This window comes from Schistocerca cancellata, chromosome 4, assembly GCF_023864275.1.
Source record: "Schistocerca cancellata isolate TAMUIC-IGC-003103 chromosome 4, iqSchCanc2.1, whole genome shotgun sequence".
Taxonomy (NCBI): Eukaryota; Metazoa; Arthropoda; class Insecta; order Orthoptera; family Acrididae; genus Schistocerca; species Schistocerca cancellata.
In genome coordinates this window covers 938,984,126-938,996,132 of record NC_064629.1, presented here as the reverse complement: position 1 = coordinate 938,996,132, position 12,007 = coordinate 938,984,126, and the positions used below count along the sequence as shown (strand labels likewise).

Below are 12,007 nucleotides of genomic sequence, written 5' to 3'. Positions count from 1 at the left end.
TGCCTCGAGATGACTGGGTGTTTGTGTTGTCCTCATCATTTCATCATCATCCAGGAAAGTGGCGAAATTGGACTGAGCAAAGATTGGGTAATTGTACGGGCGCTGATAACCACGCAGTTGAGCGCCCCACAAACCAAACATCATCAACTACTGCTTCCCAATATATTTATTCCTTAATGAAATTTGTTACTAAAAATATATCACTTCTTCAAACCAACAGCTCAATTCATGGAATCAATACTATAAATAAGAATAATCTTCACAAGGATTTAAAGTCACTTTTGTCTTGTACAGAAAGGTGTGCATTATTCAGGAACACACATTTTCAATAACTTGCCAGCAGCCATAAAAAGCTTAACAACCAATGAAATTCATTTTAAGAGAAGCCTAAAGGATTTATTGGTAGCCAACTCCTTCTACTCCATTGATGAATTTCTCTGTAGAACCGACTGATTTGTGTGTGTGTATATATATACAGGGTTATTACAAATGATTGAAGCGATTTCACAGCTCTACAATAACTTTATTATTTGAGATATTTTCAAAATGCTTTGCACACACATACAGAAACTCAAAAAGTTTTTTTAGGCATTCACAAATGTTCGATATGTGCCCCTTTAGTGATTCAGCAGACATCAAGCCGATAATGTCAATGAGTTCGAAAGCATCGTTGATGCGAGATCGCAGTTCTGGCACGTTTCTTGGTAGAGGAGGTTTAAACACTGAATCTTCCACATAATCCCACAGAAAGAAATTGCATGGGGTTAAGTCGGGAGAGCATGGAGGCCATGACATGAATTGCTGATCATGATCTCCACCACAACCGATCCATCGGTTTTCCAATCTCCTGTTTAAGAAATGCCGAACATCATGATGGAAGTGCGGTGGAGCACCATCCTGTTGAAAGATGAAGTCGGCGCTGTCGGTCTCCAGTTGTGGCATGAGCCAATTTTCCGCGGGCTACGCGCGAAACTTGCCCGCACGCGTTCAACCGTTTCTTCGCTCACTGCAGGCCGACCCGTTGATTTCCCCTTACAGAGGCATCCAGAAGCTTTAAACTGCGCATACCATCGCCAAATGGAGTTGGCAGTTGGTGGATCTTTGTTGAACTTCGTCCTGAAGTGTCGTTGCACTGTTATGACTGACTGATGTGAGTGCATTTCAAGCACGACATACGCTTTCTCGGCTCCTGTCGCCATTTTGTCTCACTGCGCTCTTGAGCGCTCTGACGGCAGAAACCTGAAGTGCGGCTTCAGCCGAACAAAACTTTATGAGTTTTTCTATGTATCTGTAGTGTGTCGTGACCATATGTCAATGAATGGAGCTACAGTGAATTTATGAAATCGCTTCAATCATTTGTAATAGCCCTGTATATAACTTCTGCATAGTTTCAGTGCAGTAATGTGTTCATTGTAAATAAGTATTGAGTAGTTGTATTACACATTTATTACCTTATAAATAAATAAAAAACATTTTTATTTTAAATTCAATGCTTTAGTATGTGTAAAATGATTCTTTCGTATAGCATTCATTAAAAAATGATGACCATGCCACTTGGGACCTGTGGAATGGTACATTAGCTTATTTGTTTGAGTTGTAAATATTTGTCATGTATTGTTTTTCTGGCATTTTCTACATCCTGGAGGATCTCCTCACTCCAGATCAATTGGAATGAAAGTAAATCTAATCTAATCTAATCTAAGGAACTCGGGATATTCAAATACCTTCACAATATGTATATTCACTTACGAAATTTGTCATTAATAACCCATCAAAATTCAAAAATAACAGCGAAGTGCAGAGCTACAACACTAGAAGAAAGGATGATCTTCACTATTCTGGATTAAATCTCACTTTGACACAGAAAGGGGTGAATAATGCTGCCACAAAAATCTTTGGTCATTTGTCAAATAGTATTAAAAGTCTGACAGATAGCCAACCAACATTTAAAAGCAAATGAAAAGAATTTATGAATGACAACTCCTTCTGCTCGATAGATGAATTCTTAGATATGATGTAGTAACTGTAAAAAAATAAAATAAAATAAGGAAAAAACCTGTAATGTTTGGATACAGTACTAGTAGTGTCCTGCACCTCTGACTGCATGCACTTTTGTTGTCGTCTGTTTTTAAAAATTAACTTTAATGACAGGTACAACAAGCTTACAGATATATCACATTTTACCTGTATATACACGTCTATACTCCACAAGCCACACTACTGCATGTGACAGAGGGTACTTTGTGTACCATTGCCACTTCTCCGTTTTCGTGTTCCGATCGTGAACGGTTTGTGGGAAGAACGATTGCTGTGGGCTGGAATCTGCTCTATAATTGTATAAATGTGTCAGCTGCCACAGCCAGAATTAGTTGACGTAAAATTTTTCTGAGTATAGGACCGCATCATAATGTAGAAAACTGTATTGGGGAATTCAATGTTTTAGCCACGGTTGTAGTGGCCTTCTTCTGCGTCTACTCAGAAAACTTGTATGTCAGCTATTTAATTTTGTCTTCATAAGCTTTTCACAAAATATATGTAGGAGGAAGAAATATATTGGTTGAATCTCTAGGAATGCCTGCTCGTGGAACTTTTAACTGTAGACCATACAGTGATGCAGAATGCCTCTCTTGCAGCATCTCCCACTGGAGTTAGCTGAGCATCTCCATGATACTTTTGCACTTACTAAATGAACCTGTAATGAAATGTGCTGCTTTTCCTTGGTGCTTCTCTATTTCATCTATCAATCCAATGTGGTACAGATCACAGACTGACAAGCAATATTTAAGAATCGGTCAAATGAGTGCCTCGTAAGCTACTGCGTTTGTCGACAGTCTGTGTCTCCTGAGAATTCTTCCTGTGAATCGCAATCTGGCATCTGTCTTGGTCACGATTAATGTTATGTGGTCCTTCCACTTCAAATCACTCTGTATAAGTACTCTTACATATTTTATGGAAGTGATTGCTTCCAATGATTGTTCTGCAATAGGGTATTTCACTGTTTTTTGGAAAGTTCTGTAAATGATTAATTATGTCATTTTATGCCCCCTACATGCTTATTTCCTCTTGAATTTCAGTATTCTTGTATAAATACGGAAATTAAATGCAAGTAATTTGAAGGCCAACTGTAACGCTCCATTCGAGTCGTGATGCCTGTGGCATCATTGGCTATCTTGTTGCTCGTATTCTCATAGTGCTAATTAACAGTGGTGCCTTGTTTTAGAATTTACATTTCAGAAAATGGGTTACAGGTGGTGTGCAGTACCATACTGCACAATTGCATCTTTAAAAACACTGAAAAGTTGTTTTTGAATGTTCCAAAGAATAAAATGATGTGTAAAATGTGGTTGCACTGTGCCACAAATTGCTACCGAGATGCACAAGTTCACTAACTTAATTAAAAATGTGTTGCACTGTGAAGTTAACAATAACTTACCTCTGAGATATGCTCTCCCACTGTTACAACAAAGGACAGCACCTTTCTACGAAATTAAACTCCTTGTGAAAATTGTCATTTTACCGAACTTTGCCTCAATTATTCAGTAGCTCAGTTGTTAGAGCAGTAGACAGTCAAATTATAAAAGATGACATCCGTAGATCACCGTTTCGAATCTAATCCGAAAGAACATTTTAACTTATTTGTAAAATGATTCTACAGCCCTCTCATATGAAAACCAAATCACAATTAAAAAACTTCACCACACTGATCAGAAACAGAATATTATTCTATTTTCCTTGCTGCTTACACATGCTTACATTCGCAATTGCTGTTCGCACGTCACGTTCAAAAAGATATTTTCTAGTTAACGTGACCACACACTTTTTACTTTATTAGAAACAATGATTTTATTGTTGTTCTGTCCAGGTAGGGTTTGTATTGTTTACGCTTTTGCAGTTTCATCATCCAACATAAAGATGAAGTAAGTCTGCTTCAAACGCTAATGTTAGTTTACACTCACAAACATCATAACCCTTATGTTTGTGTCTCCAGCATGTTGTACACGCTTTATACCTCTCTGTGTAACCTCATCGTCCTGCGCCTTATTTTAATGTGGATGTATGGTGATATCTTCACTACTAGCCATGCTTTTCAAAAAGGAATTGCTTGTTCGCAGAGTAAATGCATTTATCCTATGTTGTCTATTTTTCAGACTAAGACTAATGTGATACTATATACGAGGGCTATCCACAAAGTACATTACGTTTTCATCTGTGCCCGTTAGGGGCAGGGCTAGCGCAGCCATCTTGGTGTCATGGCATTCCGCCGCTCAGTCGGCATCCTGCCATGCTAGTGAGAGGTTCGTGCTGTACTCCGTTGAGTTACTGTGACAGTTTAAAATGTCAGCATTAATTGAAAATGCCGCGAAGTGTGAAGTGCCTTCTGTAATAAGGTTTCTGACTGCAAAAAACTGTACACCGATAGAAATCTATCGGGAGTTTTGTGAAGTGTATCGGGACAACATAATCACTGAAGGTGGAGTGCATCAATGGGTCATAAAATTTAAAAATGGCCGAACTAGTGTTCACGATGAAGAGCGAAGTGGAAGACCCAGCGTAGTGACCACCGAACTTGTCGAAAAAGTCGATGCCGCCGTCTGTGAAAACCGTAATTTCACAATAACAGAACTCTCTATGAGTTTTCCACAAATTTCACGAAGTTTGTTGCACGAAATCATTACCGAAAAGCTTGGTTACCACATGTTTTGTGCAAGATGGATACCAAAAATCTTGACAGAGATTCACAAAAATCAGCGAATGGCTGCAGCGTTAACGTTTTTAGACGCTTACGAGAAAGATGGCGACTCATTACTCGATTGCATCGTTACTGGTGACGAAACATGGGTTAAGCATGTGAACTGCTAGTCAAAATTGCAGTCAATGCAGTGGGGGCACACAAATTCCCCCCAAAAACCCAAGAAATGCATGCAGACAATGTCGGCAAGGAAGGTGATGGCGACTGTCTTTTGGGACAGAAAAGGTGTGATTTTTGTGGATTTCCTGGAAAGAGGCACTACAATAAACTCTCAAAGGTATTGCCAAACTCTGCACAACCTCAGAAGAGCAATACAAAACAAGCGCAGGGGAAAGTTGGGCTCAAAGATCTTGCTGATTCACGACAACACCCGGGCCCACACGGCAAATGCCACTCTTGAAGTTCTCGAATCTTTTAAGTGGGAGTTGTTTCCTCATCCGCCGTACAGTCCCGACCTGGCACCGAGCGACTTCCACTTATTCCCAGCAATGAAGAAGTGGTTGGCTATGCAGCGTTTTGATGATGACGCACAGCTTCGAGAAGAGGTAACCACGTGGTTGAAGGCGCAGGCGGCCGAATTTTACGATGAAGGAATTTCCAAGCTCGTCCATCGCTACGATAAGTGCCTTAATTTAAATGGCAACTATGTAGAAAAGTATTATTTAAGTGTGGCTTTCATCTGTATATAATAAAAAACATTTCCAATACTTTATTTATTTTTAATTCCAAAACATAATGTACTTTGTGGATAGCCCTCGTATGATACATCCCACAATCGAAACAACTGCTACAGTCAGTTCTTACTAGTGCTATTTTCATATTTTGTGTAAAACTTTTAAAAATATATGACCCTTCCAGGATCCGAACAGGCAACCACCTCAATGGTACTCGGATGAGCTATCCATTGCACAATGGTACGCCTGCTGGTAGCAGTATCTCCGCTGAGCATCTTCTGCAGAAGAAATCAGCACTAAGTTTTGCCAAGAATAATTTCATTGTGCTTTGGGTCATAGCTCATGACTTGACAATCTAGTTATAATAAATGGACCCATTTGCAAAAGTTCTACAATTCCTTAGTTTTGAGTGAGTTTAATGATGTTGCAGGGAGCAGGGAAAAGAATGGCCATCATTGCACATACTGCTGCTCTAAATGGGTGGAGCATAAACACATCATCTTTCGCAGGGCTTCCACTATCAGCATTCACAAAATTCCTTTCTATTGTTACTTAAAAGTTGTAATTGCATTTTCCATCATTAAATGGCTAAACTGTTTGCAGGAAAACTATGTAAAAACTGTGTATCTTGTGGCTAGCACTCCTGTTACACACGTATAGCTTCATATTACTCCTAACCTGTGACATCACCAGAGCATCAGCCAATAACAGAGCATTTTCAATCATGTGACCAGGTTGTGATATTTAAAAATAACAGATATCTTTTGAGAATATTGACTGCAAATGCTATTTAAATGTTATAATCAATCAGAATAACAACAATCTGATCCATATTTTTAACACAGGAAAATAGCCTATTGTGTAATCGTACAATAAAGGATCTTGCTGCCTGTGTCTGTCCTCTGCAGGTCTTCCTGCATTTTGCTACAATTTTCTAGTGTTGAAACTTCTCTGTATACAACAGCACCATCTGCAAAAAGCCTCATGGTGCTTTCAACATTATCCACTTGGTCATTTATACATATTGTGAAAAGTAATGGTCCTATAACACTCCTTTGGCATGCCAGAAGTTACTTTTATGTCAAACACTTCTCTCCATTGAGAATGACATGCTATCTTCTGTTTGCTAGAACCTGTTCAATCTGGTCACATAGTTGGTCTGATATTCCATATGCTTTATTTTGTTCATTAGGTGGCAGCTTGAAACTGTATCAGATGCTTTCGGGTATTCGAGGAACACTACATGGGCATTTGTATACACTGTTTCCTAGGTCTCATGGATGAACAGAGTGTGCTGGAACTTCCTGGCAGATTAAAACCGTGTGCCGGACCAAGACTTGAACTCGGGACCTTTGCCTTTCACGGGCGAGTGCTCTACCGACTTAGCTACCCAAGCATGTCACATGACCTGTCCCCACAGCTTCAGTTCTGCCAGTATCTCGTCTCCTACCTTCCAAACTTCACAGAAGCTCTTCTGCGAACCTTGCAGAACTAGCACTCCTGGAAGAAAAGATATTGCAGAGGCATGGCTTAGCCACAGCCTGGGGGATGTTTCCAGAATGAAATTTTTCACTCCGCTGCAGAGTAAAAAATTTCATTCTAGGGTGTGCTGGGTTTCACATGATCATTGTTTTTGAAACCGATGTTGACACGTACAGGAGATTTTTGATCTCCAGAAATGCCATAATATGTGAGCATAAAACATGTTCCAAAATTCCACAACAGACCAACAACAGAGATATAGGCCTATAGTTTTGTGCATCTGTTCAATGGTCCTTCTTGAAAATAGGAATGACTTGTGCTTTTTTTCCAAATATTAGGAACACTTCGCTCCTCCAGAGACCTACGGTACTCTGCTGCTAGAAGAGAGGCGAATTATATTGCATACTCTATGTAGAATCAAATTGGTATCACATCAGGTTCAGTGGCCTTTCTTCTATTGAGGAATTTCAGTTGCTTTCCTATCCCATGGTCACATATTTCAATATCTGTCATTTTTTCATTCATGTAATGCTTTAAAGAAGGAACTATAGTGCAATCTACCTCAGTAAAACAATTTTGAAAAAAATGACGTTTAGTCCAGAATGAGATTTTCACTCTGCAGCAGAGTGCAGAGTGAAAATCTCATTCTGGAACCATCCCCCAGGCAGTGGCTAAGCCATGTCTCTGCAATATCCTTTCTTTCAGGAGTGCTAGTTCTACAAGATTTGCAGGAGAGCTTCTGTAGAGATTGGAAGGTAGTAGATGAGGTACTGGCAGAAGTAAAGCTGTGAGGACGGGGTGTGAGTTGTGCTTGGGTAGCTCAGATGGTAGAGCACTTGCCCACGAAAGGCAAAGGTCCCGAGTTCAAGTCTCGGTTTGGCACAGAGTTTTAATCCTCCAGGAAGATGCATGATATTTAGTGTTTTGGGCTCTTATGTGTCATCTTCTGTTTCAATGCCATTATGATCACAGAGTGTTTGGACAGATGGCTTCAATCTGTTTACTGATTTAATATATGGCCAAAATTTGTTAGAATTTTCTGTCAAATCTGTAGATAGAATTTTACTTTTGAATTTGTTGAATGCTTTATGCACAGTCCTCCTTGTGCTAAGTTTTGCTTCATTTAGTTTTTGTTTGTCTTTGAGGCTTTGGCTATGTTTAAATCTGCAGTGAAGCTCTCTCTGATTTTATAGCAGCTTTCTAACATGGTTGTCGAACTGTGGCAGGCCTTTTCCATCCCAACTTTGCACAGCACATACTTGCCTAAAGCACATTGTTATGCTTGGATCAAGTAAAACTTTCAAAAAATCACAATGAAAATAGAAGCCAAATACAGAAAAATAAATAAATAGACTGTAGGAACCATGGTTAAAGAGCTGTTATCCAAATGCAAATTGTTTTTCTGTTTCCTTTTAACTAAATGAGTACTGCTGTTCATTGGATGAATCCACATTATAAACCACAAATGCCATTAGAGAGTATATGTAGAGGGATGGCAGTGTTAGAGTTCTGAGATGCATGAACAACAGCCCACATGATGTCCATGAACTGTGAATGCAGATAATTCGGATTACCTGTTTCTGGGTTCAGAATATTCCTTATAAATGAAAATACTCATCACAGGACATAATGGAATGGAGATAAGAAAAATAAACAAGCTACAGATAATTTTCCTTCGTGAAGTTGCTACACTGTCCTCTAGTTACAGTCTGTAACAAATGTTTCATGGAAGTTATGTATAAGTCATTCATCTCTCATCACACTAAAACCTCAAATCCATTATGTGATTTACTAATTACACAGTCTGAAAAATTACATCACTTTAATTTTTTGGAAATTGACACAAGGTGCTCCAGCTGGAAAAAAATGTTCCGTAATGATGTGCAAGGCCATAGTAGGTTATTGCTCAGAACAAAAGACAAAACTATGTATTTAAATATTGGTCTGTTAGAAAAGTGGAAAAATGCTTACTTGTCTGTCTCAAAGATTCTCTAAATTATCGTATTTTGAGCTCAGTCTTCTGAAAGTAAGAAAGCAATGTGATAAATCTATAATGACAATGATGAAGCTAATGACAATTATATGTTACTGTGAAGTACCTGTGTGTAGATTTTGATTTAGCTGTGTTTGCATTTTATATAAATGTTGTTCACTTCTATTTCAGCTAGGTTTGTGGACTTGAAAAGACAAAGCTGATCTTTCTAGCCATATCTGGAAAAGGTAGTTTGTGTTAAAAAGAGACTGAATCTCATTAAAGTGCTGACACACCAGTAAAATGATCACAGGTATACAAGGTGATTAGTGTTTGGGTATCATACATGGCATGGTGTACTGAAACAAGAGAAATATTGTTTGTGCACTGACAATTGTACTATTTGCATTAAGTAAATTTAGAAAATCTAATTCCACAAGACTATGAAGCTGTTATCTGTAGAACAGCTTCATTATTATATTTTAACACTACATTTATGTGAGGTGTATTGTAAGATATTTTTTTGAAAGACTGTTTTTATTTCTGTAACATCACAGTGTGCTTGTATTTTTCCAGCTGCTTCATATTTATGTTTCTATCCTGTATTTGTATAAGGCCTGTTGTGTGCTAGATTTTGTTTAAATGTTATTATTTCAGTAGGGCCATTGGCTGTTGAGTTTCCAATTTATTATCTGAGAAGCAATAATTGGATTGTTCATTATGTTTTAAAGATATGTAAATACAATAATCTTTAAATGACTAGAATTCACCTCAGATAGCCTGCTCTAGCATGTTAATACACTTGCTGAAAGTGGAAAATTAACACTGTGAAGCAGTGATACCATATGAATGAAGTTTCCTTCACGTGTTGTGCAAGCTATATACTATATATAGGATCACAATCACAAGCACCATTGTAATGATCCAGTTTCATGAGCATTTCTGTAACAAAACAGCCATAATTTTTAATGAACAGGAAGAGACATTACTGTTATTTTTCTGGTTGTGTCACTCATCCAAACACTGTGTGGCAAGTCCTATAAAATGGTTCTTTATAATTAATGAGTAGCACTATATTGCTTATGTTCTAAAGGATTAATTTATTGTGTCAACTGATTTTTGGCTTATAAGATCATCATCAGACTTTAACTGACCATTATTTTATTCGGTTTGTTTATTTAATGTTATACAGACATGATTTTCGAGTGTAGCGGTAAGGTTTTTTCTGTTTGCTCGCTTTATATCTACCTATTGTTCAGCTATTTTTCTTTTAAGTTGCATTACCAGTACACTGTCAAAGATGCCATTTACTGTGTGTTTGTGTGCTGTTTACAGACATTGTAATTTCTTTGGTGGAAGTAGTCAGTTAAAGTCTAATAATGGCTTTGCAAGCCAAAAACCGGTTAACGCAATAAATTAATCATATAGAACACAAGCAACATAGTGCTTTTCATTTATTATACAATTGTCCTACCAAGAACTGACAGAAGATTCAGTTAACATGTTATTACTTTATTATTCTGGTTATTAATTGTGAGGATACATCGTAAATTGTTGTACATTGTGTGTCCGTACCACAAAAACAAATAAAAAGAAAAAAATTTAAAAAAAATCAATCGCAACTGATAAGTGATTAAAACAGTTTTCTTGATGATTACAATATTTGTAATTACATTTGTGATAACCTGTATTTTTGTTATTCTTATTCTTACATTAACCAATGATATGTCCTGTCATAGTAACAATTTTTGTATTTCCATCTTGATGCAAGACATTTGCTGATGTGCAGTTTTATTCTCTCACTGTAAAAAAGACTTTTAGGGTAAAAAGCCGTGTAAAAAAATCAGTGTCAGCTTATGACCTTACTGAATATATAATAGGTGCCTCATGTAGTATCATTACTGGGTGACCCATGTAACCTAAAGGAAACAAAGCTCTGCAGTGTTTGGTAATTGCCTTAATTCAAGTGTTGCATATTTACTTAAATATCTTTTTCAGTTCCATCTTTTTGTTATTTTATTTTGATCTTAATAACTTAAAATTAGTACTTCACTAGCTGCCTGCACCAGCTTCACACAGGTAGCACAAATATCTTCCCAAGTTCCAGCTTTTTGTTACTTTATCGTGGTTTCAATAACTGTAAAATTAATACTCCATTAGCTGCCTTTCCCGGCTTTGATATCTGTGGCCAGACAGTTTGTTTGGCATAGCACTAATAAATTATTACATAAACCTTCTTTGTGAATCACTCTGTCTGTTAGTGAAAACCGTATCAAAATCCCTAAAGTAGTTCCTGAGATTAACCTCAAGTAAAGACAGAAAAAAAGTCGTGGCCTTTAATTTAGTAATGTGTCTAGACGATTCATTTGCCATTTAATCTATTTTTTTAATACAATATCCTATCACAAGTGAATTATTTAACTGCAGCATTCTGTTGGCAACTGTGTGTATTAATATCAATTTATACTCCTCTCTACCAATTTTCTTCAGTGCAGTTCACCCAGTCATTGCTACAGAAAGCACTCTTCTACAAAGAAAACTGTTTTACACAGTTACCTTTTAACCTGTTTTAACTGTGCAGCTATCTGTAAAGCGAATCGGTGACCGAATTAAAACCACTCGACACATTGATATACTGTGGAATAAAATGTACATCTCGTAGATGGCGTAGGCCGTGTCCCTACTAGTTGTGTCTGTGGAATTACTGGGGGAAGTACTTAAGCCAACTGGAGGACGTGACAAAATTATCTCACGTGTATTAAATTGGCTGTGTTGTAGCACAGTCTTTTAATGAAATATCTAGTTTATAACACTTTTAAACTGAAAACTGTCTCTCAGGGTCCCAAAATGTATTCGTACGAATAATCATCTTTTGCAGTGCGGACTGCCACGAAGAGAGTAAATGAGGTTCCGGAAGGTACTGACAGGGATGTGAAGCCGTGCCGACTCCCGTACCGTGGCCAGCTGCACTCGGCAGTCCCAAAAATTCTCGATCAGGCTTAAATCCGGTACATTTGGTGGCGAGTGTAGTACGATAAACTTATCGTGTGGCTTTTCGAACCGTGCACGTACACTGCAAGCTGTGTGACACACATTGCTCTGTTCTGCCGGTAGATGCCTCTGTGCCGA

General features: G+C 37.9%; 1 protein-coding gene across 3 annotated transcripts in view; it reads left to right on the top strand.

Moving 5' to 3' along the window:
* LOC126185136 (F-box/LRR-repeat protein 6) overlaps positions 1-10,494 on the top strand; it is a 235,207-nt gene extending 224,713 nt beyond the window's left edge. For all 3 annotated transcript variants that reach the window (XM_049927972.1, XM_049927970.1, XM_049927971.1), the window contains one exon: positions 9,071-10,494. In XM_049927972.1, the coding sequence (XP_049783929.1) occupies positions 9,071-9,074 (4 nt within the window). In that variant the 3' untranslated portion in view covers positions 9,075-10,494. The remainder of the gene's footprint in view (positions 1-9,070) is intronic.
* The last annotated feature ends 1,513 nt before the right edge of the window (positions 10,495-12,007 follow it).